Source organism: Etheostoma cragini, chromosome 7, assembly GCF_013103735.1.
Source record: "Etheostoma cragini isolate CJK2018 chromosome 7, CSU_Ecrag_1.0, whole genome shotgun sequence".
Taxonomy (NCBI): domain Eukaryota; kingdom Metazoa; phylum Chordata; class Actinopteri; order Perciformes; family Percidae; genus Etheostoma; species Etheostoma cragini.
The window spans coordinates 7,960,331-7,984,177 of record NC_048413.1 but is presented as its reverse complement, the minus strand read 5'-3'; the positions used below and the strand labels follow the sequence as shown (position 1 = coordinate 7,984,177).

The following is a 23,847-nucleotide window of genomic DNA, read 5'->3' as shown; positions in this document are numbered from 1 at the left end:
GCAGGCTAAAACATATGTAAACATGTAGGAATCCTTTTTGTTATATTACCCAAAACAAACGTCAAAATATATATTAAAAAAAAAAAGTAAAAAACAGATATGCAGTAAACGTACTAAGGTGTATTATCTTCTGGAGCTACCTAATGGGACTGAGTGGTCACATGTTGGTATATCAACCAAAGAATAATGCAATGAAAAACATGGCACAAAAGTGACACATTTGCCTTAAGGGGGACATAAAACTGTGTTTTAAAGTACCCAGTACATAGGGTACAAATAGCTGTGTCATGAAGAGGAGACCAGCTGGGTGTGGCACTTTCTTTTTTGTGTGCAGCTAATACACTTTAACTTTAAACTTTAAAAGATATTTCACTTTAACAATGATGACATTTACATTCCAGTATTCATGCATTTAAATACATAAACTTAACCTCTAAAAGTAGAATTTACCATACAATTTCCCAAAGCCATTTGATTACTTTATTTGACAGGGACAGTGCTCACTAGACAACAGCAGAGTTAGCTCGACAGACTATTTTAGATTCATTTTATCAGTTTTTTTTTTTTTTTAAAGAGATTAAATTAATTTCCTTATTACCACTGTTGCTCCATTATTCCTTGTGACCCAATAGTAAATCTGCACTCCTGTACCCTGTAATTGATTTTTTAAATATAATTGCAGTGGCCGGGTTGGCTCGGTGGAGCAGGTGCACATGTACTCAGAGGTTTATGGGATTTTACCTTGTTTACTATCATACTGTTTGGTTGAGTTCATTTTATCAGCTGGGTTGTAGCATAACATTGTAATACTTTGTTTATTAGGCTATAGCCTAGTTACAGGTTTAATATGTAACCCAGGAAGAGTTTTTGTCATGGAAACAACTAATGAGCATCTCAATAAACCAGTGTTATATGAGCCAATAAGGACTCCAGAAATTAAATATTGAGTACAACAATGTGCCTCATATGGACAATGTAAGATGTTAGGAGATAACACAAAATCCAGCGTGACAAGGACAGAATAAACATGGAACACATATTTTGCGTTGAGTCCTGTCATATTTCAGAGAAAACACTTTACAATAAATAATATGTAGGCTATACTGTATAGCCGGCACACACAGCCTTCAGTCCATCACACCTAATTATTATGAGGATTCAGTGTGAATCAGGCCGGCCGGCAGCTGCTGGATGAGAGGCACAGGGAAGGAGGGAGGGAGCGAGGGAAGGAGGGAGGAGATGCGGGGCTTATTCACATAATAGCCGGCGGGTGAAGGCGTGGTAAGTGTGGCTCAATACGAGGCGAGTGTGCGCGCTACAGTAGTACCGGAGGATGAACGTGGACCGCGGCTACACAGCGGCTCGCCTCCCTGGTAAAAGCAGCTGGGGAGAACGCTGAACTGGAGGTGATCAATATGCCGGGGAAGCTACGCCTTATCGATACGTAAACCGGATAAAGGGAGTGCAAAGGTAAGGCGATATATATGATGTGATGGAGCAGATTCAACCCGCCCCAGAGAGCTGTGGGAAGACAAAGTAGACCGAGGCATGGGCGCATGTGAGCCGGGGACAGAGAGCATCAATGGAAATTACAACAGCATGGGTTTGGCTCTCTTTAGCGCCCGTGTTTCCTTACTTACTAAAACTAGAAGGAGTGAGGTTTTATTTGACACATATGTCTTAGTCATGGGGCTCAGGTGGGAACCACCCTACACACAGTACTACAGTAGCCCACAGCAGGGCATTCATTGTTCTCCCTGCACAGTGGAAACTGGCCCTGAGGTGGGCTAGTCTCATTATAGGATGCTGGGGACAATACTGCTGTTTTTAGTGGATATGAGATGGTATTATTAGTAAAAGAAATTAGCCTATGAGCTATATGTATGGACTGATGGAGAAGCAGGCTGTGTATTAGCCTACATTGATTTACTGTAGGTAGTGTGACTTGGTGAATATTAAACAAAATGCTAGGTGAATCACCATTTAACCTTTTGCTGCACAGGGAATGCCAAGCATTACCTAATTTCTGTGCTTTTTTTGGTGAATTACTTTGTGCATAATTATAATTTTGTTTAGAAGGTTATGTGATTTGTGACTCTGGGGAGACTTATTATTGTTCGTTTCCATTTAGGTGAACACTGACATGCTGTTATCTCTGAGATGAAGGAAGAGACGAATGTCTTTGTGTATTTAAAGCATCAGGCATTGTAAACAGGAACTGTTGTGATGGCCGTGTCTACATGACACACATGACCAGCGGGAAACTTTGTCGCTCCTCCTGTTTGTTGGAGAGGATGTCAACTTTTTGGTTGGGAATTTCTAATCAATTTTTTGACAGGGTCACTTAAGTAATGTGACCGTTAAACTCGTTCAATATATGAAACAGAACTCAGCACACCATAAAATACATATTTTTTTGAAACATCCTCACTTGTTTGTCAGTTTGAGAGCCTTAAGAGGCAGTGTGTTTGATGCTGCTGAGAAGCATCAAAGCTTCCTGAGACTTTCTGAGATGTGTGCTGAAGACAGAGAGAGAGAGAGATCTATTTTTGGACAGGCAAGTAATCTTGTATTTATACACTTTACACAGAGGGAGTGAAATTGATACATATAATAATGTGAAAGCCGAGCAGCATCACTGAAGTGAAACAGGTTGGCAGGGGAGGAGAACATAGTTAGAACGCAGTCTTACTGCTGAATCCATTCTCAACATATCAGCTGATCCTTGACATTTTCTTTTAGTGACGGTAAAGACCATACATATAACTTGATTGACATCGCTGTGAATATTGTTCTGACAATGATAATGATGATTGTCACTGGGCTGCAGACGCTCTTGTACGTCATCCATGTCTTGAAATTTGTTCCAGGTTTCATATTTTCCCACCCATTCACATTCGAGCCTCAGTGCTACATGTCTGAGCTCTGGAAAAAAGTCAAGAAACTTGGGGACTTTGAGGGATAAAGCAATGTCCAGATTACTTTTAGTGGAGGTTTACGGTATTGGTTGGCAGTGTTAAAAACCACCAGAGGCCCTCTGATAGTATAATAAACATAATCATATTATAATCCTGTATTAATAAATGGATAACCAATGCGTTTTGACTCAAAGGGTCTTCATCAGACCAGACCATTTCAGTTGAAACACGTTTGTCATCCACAAATCAAGACTGTCAACCACACCCATGGACTTCCAATCAAACCGTCTGTTTTTAACAGGTTTGTTGGGATTTCACAGAGCAGTGTCATATTTCCAACTTTAACAGCATGAAAAAAATGCAAAACACCTTTTTCTTTTCTTTATCCATTATGGAGATTTTCTTAGTTTGAACACACAGTTATAATCGCTCAAGGTTAGTTCTTACGTTAGCAGCGGAAATTCTGTGACATAAATCACCATCTTGCTGTTGGGGAAAAAACACATGTGGATGGAAACTTACGTTTGAATTCAAATGAAAATATCCCCAATGCTAACTTAATAAGGTGCTAATTTCACTAGCATTACAACCCTACAGTGACTAATGGAAACAGATTCGACCTCAACTGTCACTGCTAATACAATATTGTAGTCCATGCTGCTACTTGGCAGTTGTAGGGCAGCCATGACAAAATATATCACAATGTCCTTCTGCTTTTGTAGACGTCCTTTTCGGGGTAAGAATAAGAACTTGCACTGCATAAAGATGTCATTCATCTGAATCACTCTTCCGTGATGAAGCCTGCCCTGTGCTTTAAAGCTATGCTGGGCTATAAAAACAAATTAATATTTCTTCCAGGTTCTAATTTCTCCATAGTATCCTGTGCCTCATTGTGTTCATGAATTTTCCGGATATCACAAAGAGCCAGACTGGTTCTCTTTGAGAGATGATGCTAGACAGATACCTTTCGACCACTGACAACATGAGTCATGATGAGATATCAGATGCGGTTTCAGATAATCTTGTGCTGAATCCTTCAGCCCACAGCCTCAGAAAGCAGGGCTTCTCGCTGTGTACTCAGTGTTCTGAGCAGTTTTGGCTTTGGTATTTTTATTTCTTATTTTTGCACTGCCAAAACACCTACTAATTTAGCATCCTGTCTGTGGGGTTTATTTAGGAGAGCTAAGACATCCTTGTCATAACTTAAGACAAAAAAAAAAAAAAATGATAACACTTATCACTTACAACCTTTTGGAATCCGTGTAATGAAGTCATCGTCAATCATAGGTCTTTGTCTTGTTACCAGTCAGGGTCAGAGGTCAGCCACATTATCATAAAAGTATGGAGGAACTAAAAAAAATCTCATGTAAACACAAAACACAGAACCTGTACAGTGTATTGGGTCACTTGATGTTAGGGAGTCAAGCCACTTAAATTCCCAGGTTGGGTTCCTTTTGCATTTTGTCTTTGTCTTAATGGGTAATCCAGTTAATACTTTTATCAGTGTATTGTTTTCAAGAAATCCAAACCAAAACTGTTTGGGATTGTAACAACTATAACTGATTGCAGTGGATGTATTCAAATGTGTAAACATGTAGCATAAATGTAAGCATGAAGAGCAGACAGTGACTTGTGTGTGATACCAGCCTTCATCAATAATGCATGAAAACGGGAAACTGAGATAAGGCCGGACATGACATTTAACCAGTGTGACGTATCCAACGCTGACAGCCAGTTCACCCAGACAACAGAGACGTGCTGGTGTTACCTAACTGTGCGACTTTCAAGCTTGATAGTTGTTGGTTAAGACGAGAATCACCTGTGTTACTTGTCCATGCTTTGGTCTGCTCCCCATCAGAAGAATTTAGAGCTCTGCATCTCACCAGCTTGTGTCTCAGCGTACAGAACATGGTTATTCTTGTGTGTTTGTGAAGGCAGTCACATGTGCACCGTCTCCATGTCTCCGTTGGGATGTTTCACTTTAGCATGCTATAACAAGCTGTCTATGTGCCAACCTCAGGCTCCAGAGTAGAGCCAAATCCGCACCCTGAATCATCTCTGGAGAGACAAACAAAAAGGCCGACCAGTTCTTTCATCTCTTTCTTCTGTTTTTTGTTTTTTTTACATGAAAGTTCAGTGCTTGTCTTAACCCCACAGGGTCCAAGGATGGCCTTTTATTGTGGTTGAATAGGTTGGGTTGACCAAGCTGTGTTGTCTGCTGTGCTGTTACGCACACTCAGACATCATGAGATGACAAATGAATATATTTACATTTTTAGAAGTTGTTAATAGAGCTGCAGTGATTAGATGATCAATTGATCAACAAAAAGTTACTATTTTGACAATTAAAACACTAAATATTTGCTGGTTCCAGCTTCTCCAAAGTGAGGTTTCACTACTTTTTATTGTCTTAAATGTGAAACTAATATCTAAGTTTTGGACTGCATGTGCAAGCTATTTTGAAGTGGGGTTTCCAGCATTTGGTGACTAGCATTTTTCTTTGGACGTTTAATCAGGGATACAAATAACCATACTTTGCAGCCTTAGTTGCTAGTGTGTGCATCCCTGATTTTTGTTTATTCTTGATTATCACCCAACACTTTTAAATCCCAGCTTGTACTGGAGACTTGTGTGTGTTGTGACAGCAAAACTGCTGGGTTAGTCAGGGTTGTTGGGCTGCTCTGTCAAATATAAATAGCAGTTCTTGTAGTGATTATAGCTCTCAAATGATTAATAGTGTACAGTAGATTGCTAAAAATGTGCCTCCTCCTACTACCAAGTCCTCCCAGCTGAAAATGACTGTTGTCAGTTGAGCTCATAACTACTTATGTAAATTCCTCAGTGCTGCATGCTTGTTTAAGTGGCCATTTTCTCCACCCTCTTCTCCACATAGGAAATAATAATCCCTGCACCATCTAGTGGCCAGTCCCTTTACTGTACATGCCAGGCTGGAGTCATGTCATGCTTATTACCAAGACAAATTGTGTGACCAAATCCTGATGCATTCATAACTAAATCAGTCTCAAATCAATGAAATAATACTCCTGGGGATTGTCACACGCAGCCACATACTCCAAATGAATCCAATGTATTGAAAATGCACTTTTAATTTAAATCATGACAGGGAATTTATAGCTGTGGCAAAAAGACACATTATTCAGAGGCTGTAATTGACAAAGTGCTCGTTAAAACATTACAGATGGTGTGATTTAAAGAAGTGACCGGGTGTGTCCCATCCCCTTCAGGAAACAGAGCAATTTGTTTAATCATTTGTTAGTGCAATCACTTGAGAAATTAATAAATGACAGAGAGTGTGTAAAGTGAAGCCTTTTGAGTTGTTTTAATCACTCTAGGGCCTCTTTTATGAAATCATTCAGGAAAAGGAAGTAAGAGACACCAGATAATCAGATCAAATCAGCCACAGAACAGCACACAATAAGTTAAATAAAATGTCTGTGTAAATTCAGCAGAAAGTATAGACATGCTTAACCACCTTATTTCGGCCTCTTATGGTTCCTGTCTGACCTGTATTGTTTGTATTAAGACGCAGTAAATCCTAAAGTGTGGTCAGGAGTCTGACCCCGCTTGCCCTCATTCAATCAGCTGTTAAGGCTACACCGTGTAAGCCGCCACTGCACACAGCCAAGGCCTGGCTGCTTAGTCAAGAAACTGGGTGGAACAAGTTGCCGGTTAATTCTGATCCTCTGTTCCTGCTCAGTCAGAACTTAAAATTTCATGGTCTGGATCCAACGGGAGAAGGATGATGTTGGGTCAGGGATGCATCCACACCTGCCCACTCCCCGGAGAGGTCTACCAGGTACAGCAGCTGCTCGCTTCTCTCCGAGAAGTTGTCATCAGCCTCATTCTGTCAGATGAGTAGGGTGTTGAATTGATCTGAAGTATATATTTTTTCAGTTTGTGAGTAGGTTTTGTTGTGTAACTGGTCAACCCCAATCTGTCATTTTCAGCGTCTACTTGATTTATCGAGCGTACAGCGCTTTCAGTGTCTCTTCGTAGATAAAGCAGATTCTGTGATGAGAAGCGTTGTTTTAAGGGCATCATGGTCAAGAATAATCTTGCACAAACAAAACATTTGCTTCCTATGTTCTGGGCAAGTGGATCAAAGAACTGGATTAATGGATGCAGGGTTTAGTCAGAATCTAGTCTATATCTTCGATGTTCCACTTCCGGGATTGCACCGTTGCTGACAAAAGTTCATGCCTGATTTCACTCATTTAGGCCGCATATCCGTTGGTTTGGGCTTTCATTGTGTTTGTCGTTCTAAACTCTGGTCAATTTGTTAGGACTATGGTTAACCTAGCTATACTATCTGTCCAATCTGAGTTTTCTGTTGCATGACTAAAACAGCTTTTGAACATATGTTCTTCCTGAGGCTTTTTTGCGGAGGCACTGTTACTCTGTATGGCGCTTGGGACTGGTTTAAAGAAATGCCAATAAACCAGAGCACGTTTTTCTCCCATCCCAGAATGCTGTGTGGACTAGCCAGACCCTCTCCCGCAGAGCTGTGGGGGAAAGTCTGGCAAAGTGAGACTAGTCAGACTCTCATTGGGGGTTTACTGCTATAACCGGTTGCATGTTGGTTGGACCTTGATATATTTATTGAACTAGGTGAAAAGTTTACAATTATAAATATGTGTGGAGGAAGAAGTATTCAAAATTTAAGTATAAGTAGTAATTGAACAAAAATAAAATACTTCAGTAAAGGTAAAAGTCCTCTTTTGAAAGTCTTACTTAAACATCCAATGGCATTAAAATTTCTTCCTGGTATCTTGCTCCTTATGAGGTCATAAGGGGCCAGATTACCTCCCCTTTCTCTGCCCTGCTAGTCAAGAGAATTTGGCCAGCCCATGAGAGAAAGACATCATGGCTTTCAAACGAGCAAAGTGGCAGTTGGTCAAGGCCACACCCCCAGCCATACCCCCCCCCCCTCCAGTGGTATTTGGGGACCACTAAAGTCTATATAAAAGCATCGAAAGAGCACCATCTCATGAGATCTATAAGTAAAAGTACATTTGTGTTACTGACAAAATGTAGTATCAAAGTAAAAGTTCTCATTACATTTTTTAAATTGGTGTTATTATATTACATTATTGCATATTATGTTATTAAACTTTATTGGCTGCATTCATGTCTGATTAGATTTGAATATTGTTAGATGGTTTAATTTGTAGAAATGCACATTTCATATACCAATCATATGTTTTGTATGTAAAATGTTAATATGCAAAGAAACTACAGCTATCAAATAAATCTAGTTTAGCAAACGGTAAAAAGTAAACTTTTTCCCACTGAAGTATAGTAGAGTAGAAGTTGTAGTAATAATAGAACATTACATGAGTAAATGTACTTATTACTTTGCACCTTATCATTCTTAACTTGAATGTTAGAAAGGCAGATACACTGAAAGAGTAAAAGTGAAATGTGAGTGGTTCAAAATGGAACAATCCTTTTTTGGGTTACTATGGAAACAAATCCTTGAGACAATAGTTTTATTGTCATTAACGATGTCAGTGACCCCCCCCTCGTATTTACCACCAAGGCTTTTGCTCAGTTTAGACATAGTGACATTATTTAACACTCTTTAGACACAAGACTTAGTCCTTATGTGCTTACAGCTATATTTGTAATAACGTTACCAACACATGATGTCATTGTGTCTTGTGATGATGAATTGCAATAGCTTTCAATCTGTGTCACAAGTGGTCACAAGCTTTGAACTTCCTCTTTCTTTTCCCTGCAGATGACCGAGGGCAGACTGTGCCAAGTGCAGCTGCTGGATGACAGGAAGCTCGAGCTGCTGGTTCAGGTATGAATGCTGCTGACCTAAAGCAGCTCTAATTCATATTTTTATTATAACAATGGAGTAACTGGTTCTGTGCAATGTGAAAGGGGTTGCTGGTAATTATCCATGTACCCATGAAGAATTATCACCTCTGCAGTTCCCTCTTTCAGCTCATTGTTTTGTTTTTGTGGCTCTCTCTGTGCTGTTATTGTTCACTCTCATTGCGTTGTTTTTTTGTTGTTATTTTCGGCAAAACTCTAAAAAAAACACTCCCTGCTCATCAACTAATGGCAGGCAGATTAGAGCTAAACATTTAGAAGCTAAAGAGCCAGATATTTCCTTCAAGAGTTGGTGGCAACCAAACTAGAGATGAAAGGAGAGTGAATATTTTACTTTTTACATAAGAAGTTCACATCTTGTTTCCTCTGCCCCCAAGTGACCCTAAAAAATCTGTTATTGCTGGTTTAAAAACCTAAATAATATGCAGTATGTCTGTGGCATGTTTTAAGTGGGTATTACATTTTTTTTTAAAGGGTCGGAAGGTTTTCACCTTCACATTCCCACTAATCAGCGGCATGACTTTTGACTGTTGAAGTGTCCTTGAGCACAACACTAAATCTTCACTCCAGTGCTACAGTGCTCTCTTGTTGATTTGAGTCTTACTTTTCTTTTGAGGGAGAAAATAATTTCCTTAAGTATTTGTGACAAATTTACAAAATATCTTACTCTGGATGTTTACCTCATGTTTTGAATTACAGTAGGTTTCCAACTAAATCTAAATCTTCTTCCACAGCCCAAGCTGCTGTCGTATGAACTCCTCGACTTGGTTTCCTCCCACTTCAACCTCAAAGAGAAGGAATTCTTTGGACTCGCATTTTATGATGACAAGTATGTAAATAGTTAGGATTATTTTTTGTGCAATGGTCTGCATTATGTGTGTGTGTGTGTGTGTGTGTGTGTGTCTGTGTGTGTGTGTAAAAAACAGCTTTCTGATACTTCAGTCTATGTTCTTTTGCAGTGGTCAACGTAAGTGGTTGCAGATGGACCGCAGGGTTCTTGAGCACGACTTTTCGAAGAAGCCCGGGCCCATTGCCCTCCACTTCCTGGTCAGGTAATAATTCATTTTTGTCATGCAAATCACAAGATCTCCAGCAGGGAGCACTACTTTGTTGACATGGAGTAGATCTATATACTATATATGTTAACAAAAGGTCCAGGGTCCTGTAACGGATGGCTTGTTGGCTGAAAGCTTTGGTCTTTGGGGTGGTTTTCAGGCTTTTGCACATAAACTGTCACTCTCAGCCATACCTCATACTGCTTATGCAAGCATTCACTAGGAAGAGAAAAGTGCAACTCTAGGATTTCCTCTAATAAGCAGCAATAACACATTGACAAGGTATCTGATTAACCCTTACATTGTTGTGTGTGCATCTGCTTTTATTCTTCATCCTTCAGGTTTTATGTAGAAAACATAACACAGCTTAAGGATATCATAACGGTGGAGTTATTCTTCCTGAATGCAAAATCTGCTGTCTACAATGTAAGTGTTTTTGTCTTGTTTTTGAAGTAACAAAAAATGTGGTTAGTTGTTTTCAGCGGCTCCCTGATGATTCACTGTCTCTGGACCCTTGCAGCTCGGCAGACAATGCCTTCAGGGTTCAGTCACTCTGCTGGCGGGAATGTAAAGTAGACAGTCTAAGAAAATTGTAAAAGACTTCATTCACAGAGGTCATTGTATGGCAACACAGAGAAGATTCTATGTTTAGATCTAGAAAGTGTTCTACACATGGAACACATTGTCTGCATCCCGCTCAATGTCTTCCTCATGGATCTATTGTGTCTCTCAGGGGATTATAGAAGTGGAAAGTGAGAACGTCTTCAAATTAGCTGCCAATGCTTTGCAGGTTAGTGCTTTCAATAGCCTCATAGACATGAATTGCTGAATCTAAAATGCCTTTTAATGCATGTAATCTGATAAGATGCTTGTTTTTTCCCCCTAGGAGGCAAAGGGAGACTACACAAGGTAAGTGCATATATTATCAGCTGGGTAAGAAGTATTTAACAGCAGCAGGACAAGTTAATAGGAAGCTTTTATGTCACAACAAAAATCAATGGCAGTGCTATGTGAGGTTTACCACAGACTGTTGAGAAGCTTGCACCAGGCAGCTAATTAATCTCATAGTACTGATAGAAGCCAAGTATAGATTGCAGAGAGCAACTTTTATCTGTGTTTAACCGAATTGCCTTTCTGGCTCATATGTGTAGTGTTCAGAGGGAGTACTGCAGGTCTTTGCAGGTCAACACCTGGTGTGGACCAGCTGATGAAATAAGATGGTTCAGGAATACAGACATCTTTGTTCATATGAGTAAATTCTTTATTACGGTAGTTGTTGGGGCTGTAACTACAACTCAGGACAATAACATCATGTCTCTGGATTTCTTCCGGGATTTGGGGGGAATTTAAAGCCACTCTGGGAGTTTAAAATCTACAATTTAAAACCCAGTTGTTTATAGGCCAATCCCAAAAGTTTTTTTTAGACTCAGTATATTTACAGTTGAGTACTGGTAGGCCAAAGAAAATAAAGGATTCAGTTCTTCACCAGAATTGTGTTCCTGTCAATGTAGAAAATAAAATGTAAAAAAAATGCAATTGACTGTTGTGGAAGAAGTTTTCAGATAATGTTCTTAAATAATAGTTGCAATGTACCACAGTGTAAAAATAACTACTGTACTAGCTACAAAATGCACATGCAAGGAATTCTTACGCAGAAAGGTCCCTTTAGTGTTGGTGCAACTGTTTGAGATTTCATTTACTGTTGGGCAGTTATTTTTAGCACCCTTAATATTATTTAAAGGAACTCCAGCTGTCAGATAAATGCACTGAAGGCAAAAGTTCACAATTTGCTTCTGATATGTATAAGAGCAGAAGTCTAAAGTTGCAGAATGTTAAAATGCTTGAGTACCTCAAAATTCTACTTTCAGACAATAAGGTCTTGAGTAACTGTATTTGGTTACATTCCACCACTGGTAGTACTTAACTGATAAAAAATGTATAAAAAGAAGGGCAGTCAAGATATTGTCCTTTCCAACACTATTACTACAACAGTTTGTCTTGTCTGTTTCAGTGATGAAAACACTAGAGGGGAGTTGAAGAAACTACCAGCTCTGCCCACCAAAGTACTCAAGGAACACCCATCCCTTGCATACTGGTACGCTTACAAAGAAAAGCTTGTTTTATTTCTTGTTCACTAATGAATGAATGAATCATGCAGGCCTGTCGACTTGGCTTTACCAAGAATATGGATGATTATTGTTACATGCAGGGGCTGGTATAGTTGTATGCAGGTAGTTATCTTCAGTTAGGTAGCTGAAAAGGCCAGTGCTCTCCACGTTTAGCTACCAGCGTTTTCAGTTAGGCTAGCTAGCCTCTACACAGTGTGTGCCAAGACCAAAAAATAAGAAAAAGAAAAAATACAAACACTGTAGAAGAGTAAAATAAATTAGGTTTGAATTGAATTAGTCAATGGATGGGCAGTGAAGGACAAACTTCAAATAACAGGCTTTTAGTTTTAGTATCAAACTGATTGGTGCTTAGTAAAAGTCTAAAGCTATTGTTTTTAATTATTTAACTAAGTATAATTTCTTGATGTATTCAGTTACATTTATGATAACCTTTTTATTACATTAAGTCAGTACACACAAAAGAATGGCTTGTTTAAAGCGTAAAACGGTGTCTTCTTTACGTGACATTGCAGTGAGGATCGAGTAATCGAACATTACAAACCGCTGAAAGGAGTCTCCCGAGGACAGGCCATTGTGCAGTAAGTACCGAAGACAAATGTGGATTGGCTGCAAATGGTTCAACACTAGTAATTAGAAGATGAACGCTATTAAGCTTTAAGTCCATTAATCTTCCTCTCACCTCTATTGGCTCGGCCTTCTGTCCGTCTCTCTCTCCGGCACTCCTTTTCTCATCATCTGAAAGAAATCAATAGCTCCTCTTCAGTTGCAGTCCAGTGAATCACAATGATTCACTAGAGATCAAAATTTCCATTTATATCTTTTTACATTTCCAAGGTAAACCACATGCAGATGTTAAAAAAAGCAGCTGCTGATTAAAACAAATTGTTTTTGTTCTAGGTATTTGACGTTAGTGGAATCCTTGCCCACGTACGGCGTGCATTATTATGAAGTAAAGGTAGGTCTTCTGCAGTGATTAATTGGGAATGAGAGCTGTAGCACCTGAACTGTGTCAACCATCAAGCTGTGTTCTACCACACAGGATAAACAAGGGATCCCGTGGTGGCTTGGAATCAGCTATAAGGGCATCGGCCAGTATGACCTGCAGGACAAATTAAAACCTCGAAAGGTAAACATTTCCTGCTGCTCTTTCTCTAAAATGGCTGCTGCTATTTCTCTGCTCCACTAATTCGACTGTGGACATGAATGCACAGGAGTAAGGACTGCTGCTGTTGCACATAGCGTAGTGATTCACCAGCCTCATTCATACAGCATTGATTTCACTCCAACAAAGGCTGGGCTGCAGCTGCTGCAGCAGACGAGGCCAGACTTGAAATATTGGGGCAACATCTCAGTCTAGAGATCTCTGGCAGTTTGCCTTAATGAGGTTAGTTCTGTATAAAGTTTGTGAGAATCATAAATACAATATGAACCTGCTTTTCCTGTTTCATGAGTGTTGTATGTAGGGTGTGAGTTGATAGAAGAACCACCCATGTGAGTGATCCATCAGCTATGTTGTCCAGTCTGTGACTCCGGTATCTGCAGGGTGCAGACATGCAACGCAGTGCTGATGTAGAGGAGGAGGAAAGTTCAATTCACATTAATTGACTGACACTGTCGGCCTGTTCAAACCTGGTAATCGCTTCTCATGATGCAATCCATCTTTGCCTGCTGCGTTCCAAAATGTTGTGCAAGCAGCCAACCGTGTGCAGGCAGCGGTGTTTGTTTTGGAGAGGAGAAGAAGGAGGGAGCTGGTGATGTCAAAGGGAAAGGGGCTGGATTTAGGGCGTTAAAATGCAGGTTCTGAGGACACCTGAGGAGACAAATCTGGAGCTGACAGGAGGAGGAACACAAGTATGGGTTTGTGTTGAAAGCAAAGTCAGGGAGGATTTAATACCTTAAGAAACAGGACCTGTGGACACCTATCATACTGGTAAGATTGGATACTTCACCTCCAAGTTATACTGCAGGACGAAGCTTTTGTTCATAAATAACATGTACTAATTTGTATGTTCATTTAAAAACAGAAACATTCTCAATCAATTCTTAAACTGATATACATGTATTTGTAACAGTAAAGCTGGATTTTTGCCGCTCCTTGTTACTGAGTACCACGTGGCAGCATTGTGATACATAATGCTCCCCAAATCAACCACATGTAGTATCATTTGTGCGCTGTCTGTGTCTACAGTGATTCGGATCGTGTCCAGACACACACTGAGTCACTGGTCCAAATAGATTGTTCATATCTGGCTGTTGTCAGTGAACACCTGGGTGATACAGGGATGGACGTGATGAGCCATGGAAAGTGTTACGTTCTGCAATAAGTCTATGTGTAATGTCCCCTTGTGGCATTCTTCGCTTTCTAACACCTGCATTATTGCAGACTTGGCATGCCAAGGGGCCCAGACTATAATGACAGTCAGGCTTTTTGTTTTCTAATGACTGTGACTGAAACATGCAAGCCAAAACACCTGCGCCACTAACCTTTTTTTCTAATAGTTTATGTGATGTCAGTTGTGATGGTCATGGCAGTATTTTGGGATTAAAACATTAGTAGTTACCATGGTTGAATACACAAATGGACACGTTAACGCCATTATTCTGATCATATACTGCTGCTCATCTCTCTGCATTTCAGGTTGTGAATTACAGAGCATAATATCAATTTCTCTAATCGAATATTTCAAATTTCTATCCCCAGCTTTATCAGTGGAAGCAACTGGAAAACTTGTACTTTCGAGAGAAGAAATTTGCTGTTGAAGTTAATGATCCACACAGGTGAGCAGCAGGAGAAATTCTTCTTCATTTCCCAATTATTTTGTCATTTTCATTTTTTATCGTGCTTGCAGTTGCTTAGCCTATAAGTTTCTCTCTCTCTCTTTTGAGCATTTATCTTAAGATTCACATCACGGTTGCTTTTGTTTGAATTACCTGTATGCTAAAAATCTCTATCTCAACCCCCGCTTTTAATGTCTTGTGTGTTTCTTGCAACAGGAGAGCAGTAACCAAGCGGACCTTTGGGCAGACGGCCCTACTCATCCACACATGGTATGCCAGCCATTCTCTGATCAAAACCATCTGGGTCATGGCTATTAGCCAGCACCAGTTCTACCTAGACAGAAAGCAAACCAAAGTAAGTGTCAGTCTCCTACGTTGCTTTTAATACTTTATTTTAATACCATCCACGGACATGCATTGTAATTGCTTTTTGGAATTCTTTTAGACTAAATTAGGAATAGCAAGAAGTGTGGAGGAAATTGCCATGGATCTCACAGAGCACGGAGGTGCAAAAATACACAGACTGGGAGACACAGGCCTGAAGAATAACTTCATAACTGCCAGCAATGGCAGCCTGGTGTCTACAGGTTAGTTACAAATATTCCAGTTCATAAAGCAAGTGTCTGTTAAGTTCATGTTTTTATAATTATCATTATTTCAGATTAATGCACCTTTATATATCTGACTAAGCCATAAAGGATGAACACTGAGCTGTTTGTGAATTAAAAAAGTAAAGGTGACATGATAAAAAGTCAGCTCACAGGATCACATAGATGTCATTTCTAGGGGTATGCAAGAAGAGTAAGAATATTGTTTGCACAGGTTCAGCAGACTCTGAAATGAGTGAAGAGCAGAAGAAAGAGAAACTCTCTGAGCTGAGGAAAAAAGAGCAGGACATCCAAGATATTTTGGCCAAGAAAACAAAAGAACTGAAGAAGATTTGCCTGAGAGAGGCGGTGAGAAATCATTTTGTTTACACTTTTTTCTCCACTGGTGTTACATTTTGCAAAGCACACATATGTCTCTTATCCAGTCAGCTGATCTCCTATTATTAAGATCAATGGTTTTCTCCTGTTGCATTTCCTTTAAAGGGCTTTAAGTTAGCTTAAAGTATTTAGATGGGACTTACCGTTTTGTGTTTTTCAGGAGCTAACTGGCAAGCTGCCGAAAGAATATCCCCTCTCTTCAGGTGAAAGGCCGCCGCATGTAAGACGGCGAGTTGGCACTGCTTTCAAGTTAGATGACCTTTTCCCCTACAATGAGGTCTGTAATATTAAGTTTGTCTGTATCATATATGTTAAAGTTTATATATTACATTTTGGGGGTCTAAAGGATGCATTTGGTGATATTTAACGTTTATATGGTTGTCAACAAATGCCACAAATTGATCACAACCAACAATGAATTGATCAACAAACAAATATCTTATTCCTCTATGCCATAGAGCTCAATTGTTGTCCATGAACAGAAGCACTGTAGTTTATGTTAAGTTGAGTCCACATACACCGCTCTAACAAGGCCTATTTGTTAGCGCACCAAATCTGCAGCTTAAAGTAGTCTCCAACAATTGTAGTAGTTACTCTTGTTTGAGTAACAATAGCCAAAGACTACAGAGCAGGAAATTCTGGAGCCTTTTCGAAAAATAAAACTATACATTTTTTTTATATCCATTGTTAAAGATTTAGCACTTCAGAAGCAACCAACTAGCATGTGCCACAGTGTAGGGAAGTCAGAAGGTATTAAGTGACACTGTTGCTTTTGGTCTTTTGATGGAATTTCTTGACGTTAATACAAATTTAGAACATCACCAGCCTTGTCCTTAACAGTAAGTGTACTCAGCTACTAACTAACTAAACAAAGACATGACAGTATTGTATCTAGTGTATTTAAAAATACCATCAATGTCAATTTGACATGAAGCTCTAATCAGATTATTTCTTTAACACATTTTTAAATGAATACGCAAAACAAGTGACAACAGTAGTTAATTTAAGATTAAGCTACAGTGTGTGCAGCAGAGTTCTTGTTACTTACTGTACACTTGTCTCTGGCAATGTGCTGCTTGGGCTTTGCTGCAGGATCCCTTCCTGAGGAACCTGGAGAGCAGATTTGCCCTGCAGCGAAAGATTGTGGAGGCGGCTAAGAAGCTCGCAAATGAGTCAGAACTGTGCAAAACCGTGAAGAAGAAAAGGAGGAGAAACTGTTTGGATGCCATGCAAAAACTCCAGCAGATAGAGGATGAGATGAACCAGTATAGAATCAAGAAGGGGAAAACGCCCACACAGCGGGCCTCGGTGATCATTGCAGGTAAGGTGCGGGTTAACCAGTGTTACTGGATTATCATTTAATTATATTGACAGTAAACATGTTATTTTCTCTTTCTCCAGATGAACTCATCCGATCAGACTGCAGCTCGCTGTCCAGTCTCCCACTGGATGATGGTAAGTGAGACTGATCTGCTGTTACAATTATCATTATGACTTCTCTTGAATGAATGAGTGCCAGTTACTGTGTTTTTCTTCTTCTCTGTATTCAGATGACTCAGACGGTGTCAGTCAGAGGCCACGGTCACGGTCGGTCCAAGGTTCCCCTCAGCTCAGTCCGATGAGATCGCTGGGAGCAGAATACGATGTGGAAAGACGAAAGGGATCTCCGAGGGAAAATCACCAAAACAAGAACCACAGCCGGTGAGGAAACCGATTTCCTGCCTCTGTCTACTGTGAAGTAGAACTTGTTTTGCAACGTTTGATTGTATTGAAAAGATGTTGTTGTTGAATGAAGCAATTATTTCATGTTTTGGCAGAGGCCATGATATTTGCTGAGTCCTCATTCCTTTCCTCATATCTCATCTCATCCCCTTTTTCCTTTTTCTTTTTTTGCCCCTCCTCTCCACACCCTTTTAGATTAGCTTTTGAAGGCCAGGATGCTTCCCACTACTACCAGAATGCAAGAGAGGTGTCCTCCACCCACAGTAGTCCTTATAAAACCCTTCCCAGACCTCCTAGAGATCCATACAGCATGCCTCCCACCCCGGTTATGACCCGCAATGCCTACAGCAGCAGCCAGCTCAGGTGTGATCCGCTGCACTACCAACCCAATACCTTTCCTTCTCCTCAACATCCACTTCAACCTAATCCTCACTTCTCTCCAACCACCTAACCTTTAACCAAAGCTCCCACACAAATCCCTAACATTTATTTTAACAAATGAATCCAGAAATATTATCCCATGATTGATTTTGTTCTTTTAGGAGACAGTTTAAAAGTTGTGTTCTTGTTGCAGGTCGGAGGGGTCTCCTCATAGCTTCAGGCACCGCAGCGGGAGTCTGGAGTCGCAGCCCCAGCTAAGAAAAGACACAGACGCCGAGAAGCCTGTCTTTATGTTGTCACCAGCCCACCGCAGCAACAGCTCAGAGGTGTTAGAGGATTGCTTGTCCTACACCAGCCAGTCCAGTCTGGACTACTGCGGGGCGGCCAACTCCCACTACAGTACACTGGACTCCCGAACCTCAACCATGCATCGTCTCCACAGGAAGGTGGAAGTGTATGGAAATACTGGGAGTATGCCCAACCTGGTCCAGCACCATTCTGGTTGTAGTTATTCATGTGAGACCTCACCACACTATGCACCCAGTGCCTACTACGTCGACGGCTACCCTTGCCCGGACATGGAGCCTTACTCCAACGGTGCCTACGTGTATGAGAATGAAGTAGAAGGCCACTACAACGTCAACCCTTCCTACCAAATAAATGGGTATCATGGACATGACAGATTCAGGAATTACAGCAGTGACCGGGCAGATAGTCTTTCCCAGAATCCCTACGCAACAGTGAGGCCGCCGCGGAACAGAGAGGGGCCCAGGAATGAGCTGTTGGCCAAGAATATGCAGAAGGCCCTGGTGGCGGAGCATCTAAAAGGCTGGTACCACCGTAGCAGGGGCCCCAGGGAGGGAGGAAGGGGGATGCTGGCTGGATATGACTTCGACAGCGGCTCTCAGCTCAGCCTGGGCTACCAGACCATGCCAGCGGCCTTCAGCCACTCCAGCAGAACCACTTCCTTTTCATCAGGTGAGATGACATCCTTCACCAGTTTGAAAAGATCAAGTCAAATGTGTTGGTGTATGAAAAATCTCCCAAGAAAATATAAACCTCTTTTGGGCTTCTTCTAAAAAAGGACAGATACATTTACCCATGTATCTGATGTACATATATATCTACAGTATATACAGTATATGTATACTTAATATCCACGATGTTCCACTTCCGGGATTGGTCAGGTGTTCCCGGAAATTCCACCGGATGTCCGTCTTTTTGGCCAGATGTCTGTTACCTTACCTTGTGTTGGAATTTTAAACTCCAGTCGATTTATGAGGACTATGGTTACCTGCTCCTCACCCAATCTGAGTTTTCTGTTGCACGACTAAAACAACTTTTAAACTAATCGTTCCACCAAAACAAGTTCCTTCCCGAAGCTATTTTTGCACCCGCACCTTTGCTCCATCTGCACCTAGTTCCGCCCAAGACAATTGTGATTGGTTTAAAGAAACGCCAATAAACCAGAGCATTTTTTTTCTCCCATCCCGGAAAGCTGTGTAGACTAGTCAGACCCTCCTCCACAGCGCCGTGGTGGAGGAAAGTCTGGCATTCCGATCCAAGACTATTAAGCACATAATAGAAATCTCTATTTTTTTAGCATATCAAATTCTCCCTCACTCTGGATTCCTGTACCATGCCTTAAAGAGCTGCTAATCTCTGTAAGATGATGAAGATGTTTATGGATGTGGGTTTCAGTGGAGGGTTTTACTTGCTGTGTCCAAAGCTTTTCCAGGCTCCCAAGAATAGAAGTCTGGGAGAAAGTTAGCACCACTTTGTTCCTCTGATGTATAACTGTTAGATTCACATAGTCACAGTCAGTCACACAGGCCCTCAGTCAGTCATGCAGCAACACATCTTGGTTTTCTAAAAGATACATGCTTGGTGGTTGACCTACTGCTGATCTAAAGGTATTTCCAGAATTTTTAAAGACTCCTCTAACCCTCTGCATTTAAAAAAAAAGTGTCTACTGCTCAGCCTTTTAATCTGTTTCCCAAACTGTGACACTATTTCCTAAACCAGTTAGCTGGAAATTACATATCTCCTATCTCATTTTAATCAACAAAGACAGAATTCCTAACGCATGAATTTTGTTGTTACTACACACAATTCTTCATGGGGGAGACACAAATACGTGCTACAGCTCTAAAGTCTTTCTTAGTGAATGTAATAGTGAGATATGAGATACCCAACTGGTACTTCTAATTTATTAAAACATGTATTAAAAGGTTTATTTAAATGCATTTAAAATAAATGTAGAAAAAAAGAAAAAAAAAAAGAGTTTGGCAAGTGAAATTCCAATGTAAAGTTGCAGTAATGGCACTGTAATAACTGCCACATCGTGTGAAGGGTAATTGTTAGTTTTGCATTGGTGACGTTTAGCCGGACTTAAGAGTGTTTCGAATAACAACAATTACTATTGAGTTGCACTCCAACGTCAGCTGAGTGTTTTTGCTTTTGTCTTGTTTGCAGTGTCCTCGGTGGAAAGCACAGGTAACTGGCGCAACCAGCTGGCAGTGGGCCTGACCGAGTACGATTCACCCGACACACCTCAGTACCCACACCCTGGGGTGCCTGCTTCTCCTTACAACCGCAGTCCCTCACACAGCAGGTGAGTGTCCAGTTCACTTAATCTCTGCGGTGAGCTGTGGATGCAAAGAAAGTGAGCCAATCACAGACAGGGATGTTCTTTTAGTTTAATTATTAGTAGAATTTTAGAGAAAGTCTGTTTGAGGATACAATTATATAACTAATTAGCCTGCTAATGTCCCGTGTCAATGCTAAGTGGGAGGTCAATGCCACTCCTGTTTCCTGTATTGCATGTTGCGGTCTAAGGCCTTTGTTTTGTGTGCAGCTCGGCCTGTCTGTCTGGATAAAACATCACTTTGTATTCCTCTGCATTTGTAAGATTGAGGTTTGCTTGTCTGACCTGTAGCTATTTCGCTAACCACGAGGACCTCCTCTTTTTCTTTCTACCTTTCCTCCTTCCTTTCTTGACTTATGATTATTGCTCATGTGTGCAGATTTCCTCCAGAAAACAGAGTGTCCGACACAATGCCTAAAAAATCTGAGTCAGTTGAGGTGGTTGGCTCTGAGGCCACTAGTACAGATACACCATCAGGCAACCACTCTAGCACTTAAGGGTGAGACCAAACACAGCGGGCTGCTTTGTGTCGTGTTGCCAGTTGTCATCCCCATTTTGACATCCCATTTTCATCTGTGTGTCACTTCTGTACTTCTGTATTTAAGGAAATCATCCACATTTGCATATTGTGGTCAGCTGTTTTCTTCATGCACATAGCATCAATTTTGTATTTGAACAAAAATATTCCACCCATTATCTTGATAATCTTGCACCTGATAGGACATACCTTAAAATTGTTTATCACACATTCAGAAAGTAAAAAGACTAATGGTAGGTGTCCTTTGTCAGCGTCATTTCCACGCTTCCCATTCATTTTTTTTTTTTTATGGGACCAGCTATGCAATGCATTTTGGTAGCGTCGCGGGGACTTTGGAGAATTGATTTGCTTGCTCTACATTCGGATAGCAACTTTATGGAAAGTTTTTCACTTTATTGGCTCAACGCCTTTCAAAAACGGAGGAACACACTTAATTTTGGGGGGTATTTGTAGGCCTTATTTCCACAGGACATATGGAAGAAATTCACAGACCCCAACCGGTCGTCACTAACAAGAGCCTGGGTCTGACCGAGGTTTCTGCCTAAAAGGACGTTTTTCCTCGCCACTGTCGCACTGTTGCTTGCTCTGTAGGAAACTACTAGATGTTGGGTCCTTGTAAATTCTGGAGTGTGGTCTAGACCTACTCTATCTGTAAAGTATCTCGAGATAACTCTTGTTATGAATTGATACTATACATAAAATTGAATTGAATAGAAAGGGGTAATGACATGCAACAAGGGGCCGCATGTCGGAGATGAACCCGCGGCCACTGCGTTGAGGAGTAAAACTCTGTGTATGTGCGCCTGCTCTACCAACTGAGTTACCCAAGCAACTGATGAAAGTCTTTTAAACTGACCGGTATCGATCTGAAATGATTTGATGTTTAGCAGTTGTTTGTTTGATGTTTACCCTGGTCACCATTTAAAAAAAATATATTATAAAATAATTATATCAAATAAAAAATAATATAAAATATATTTAAAAAAAATACAGCATTATGGAAATGTAGTTATTTCTAAATATTGGACAAATGACTTGATTTTGGACCCAGATAAAAAGTAGGGGTTAATTAAAGTTATAACAATTCAACCAATAGGGAACAGCACGAATGTCCAAATTCTTGGCAATGCATCTATAGTTGTCAAGACATTTCTCTTAACTAAAAATGTCAACCAACAATGAATTGATCAACAATCAAATATCTTATTCCTCTGTGCCATAGAGCTCAATTGTTGTCCATGAACAGAAGCACTGTAGTTTATGCTGAGTTGATCCCACATACACCGTTCTGATGCCGCAACAAGGCCTATTTGTTGGCGCACCAAATCCGCAGCATAAAATAGAGTATTACATATTGAGATTTAGTGGAAAGGTCAGGGGATCACCAAAGTAGGGGATTTTCATCTGCCAGGGAAAATTAATGTTTAAATTCATTTTCATGGCAGTCCATCCTATGACTGAGACAGTTCAGTTTGGATCATAGTGGTTGGCCGAGCAACTAGCCTTGCAATACCACAGCTAGCAGCTAAAAAGTAGGCTAATAAATGTTTCCATTTACTCCATGAGGCCAAAATCATGTTGCATGCCTTCACAAAGTAATGTCGACTTTTTGGTGTATTGCAATTCCATTTCCATTTCTCAGTTTTTTCAAGTTCAGTTGTTTCATCCTTGTTCTTAAACAGTTGAACTACAATGAATTTGACGTATTCTTCTCTCACTGTCTGCACAGATTTTACCTGGATGGAAGCTACATGAGCATCCGCTGAAAAGGACCAAACCCAACTTTGGCACAAACAAAGCCATGGCAAGCAGCACATGACGGGGTGAAGTTAAAACACACAAAGGCTATACATTTATGGCGGCCATAACCCTGTCTTGGGAGATGTTCTGTCTGTTAATTGTTTTTGTTTTTTTGGCAAAGTCTATGTGTACGCTGTCCTCATGTTAAAGTAACCTCTGAATACAGTGATGACACTCTTGAATGACTTTCCCATGTGCCTTGGATTGGAAGAATTGTACAGGCAGATGAGAATGTGTCAAGGAACTTTAAGATGTTGCACATCCACACTGGATTCAAACCCTTTTGTGTTTTAAAGATTAATAATGAGGAAAAAGGAGATGTTTTTACTGAAATCCAACTCTGTGTATTTTAGCAGGAACTACTGCCTTATACAAAACAGTAGGTTAGATAATAAAAAAACACTTTCACCACTTTCATCCCAGTAAATATATAACATCCAAATTGAAAACAAAGCTCAAACATGTTCACAATGTGAAAGTACAAGAACTGAATTGATCAATCATTAGAGAAGACTGTGTATTTGATGACTATCCATTTCTTCCATTCGTTAAACTTTTATTCAAAATGTGTTCTGTCAATATTGTTTATAGAATCATTTGTATTTGTTGGTGGTGTAATGTGTTTTAAGTTGCATGGTAAGAATATCCTTTTTTTTGATAACTTCCTTTTATATTAACAGAAGACCACTGCCGTAAAAAAAAAAAAAACATATTCGAGTATCATTGTTTGTTTTCTCACACATCTGTACAGTCATGTGACGTTATATGTTGTTAGATGTTGTCATAAAATATTTTCCACTGGTAACCAGGATGTGAATAAATACATGTGTGACACATAGATGGCTGTTGTCACTTTCTTTGAGAGGCTTGTGTGGCTGGTAAACAACCGCTTCGGGTTCTGTTATTGAGTATGTGAGGAAGGAATAGTTCAACTTTTTGGTATTTGCTTTCTTGCTGAGCCTAGATGAGAAGGTTGACTACACTCCCTTTTATATGTCCCTCCAAATTTGGATCCCCAGCCAGGAGCCAGG

The 23,847-nt window shown here is 40.3% G+C and overlaps 1 protein-coding gene across 3 annotated transcripts; it reads left to right on the top strand.

Annotated features, from left to right (window-relative positions):
* Positions 1–1,255: 1,255 nt before the first annotated feature.
* Positions 1,256–23,654, top strand: frmd4bb (FERM domain containing 4Bb). Of its 3 annotated transcripts, XM_034875618.1 has the most exons (24): positions 1,257–1,470; positions 8,680–8,745; positions 9,515–9,609; positions 9,740–9,832; positions 10,177–10,261; positions 10,569–10,625; positions 10,722–10,744; positions 11,847–11,930; positions 12,477–12,542; positions 12,862–12,919; positions 13,004–13,090; positions 14,666–14,742; positions 14,959–15,097; positions 15,188–15,329; positions 15,565–15,698; positions 15,889–16,005; positions 16,821–17,049; positions 17,130–17,183; positions 17,279–17,429; positions 17,646–17,813; positions 18,025–18,809; positions 20,307–20,445; positions 20,858–20,977; positions 22,746–23,654. In XM_034875618.1, exons 2-23 carry the CDS (start codon positions 8,680–8,682, stop codon positions 20,973–20,975), a joined length of 2,967 nt encoding a protein of 988 aa, XP_034731509.1. In that variant the 5' UTR covers positions 1,257–1,470; the 3' UTR covers positions 20,976–20,977; positions 22,746–23,654. The 3 variants fall into 3 exon arrangements, with proteins under 3 accessions (XP_034731512.1, XP_034731509.1, XP_034731511.1); XM_034875621.1 differs by lacking the exon at positions 17,646–17,813 and having other exon boundaries at positions 1,256–1,470; XM_034875620.1 differs by lacking the exon at positions 20,858–20,977.
* Positions 23,655–23,847: the final 193 nt, after the last annotated feature.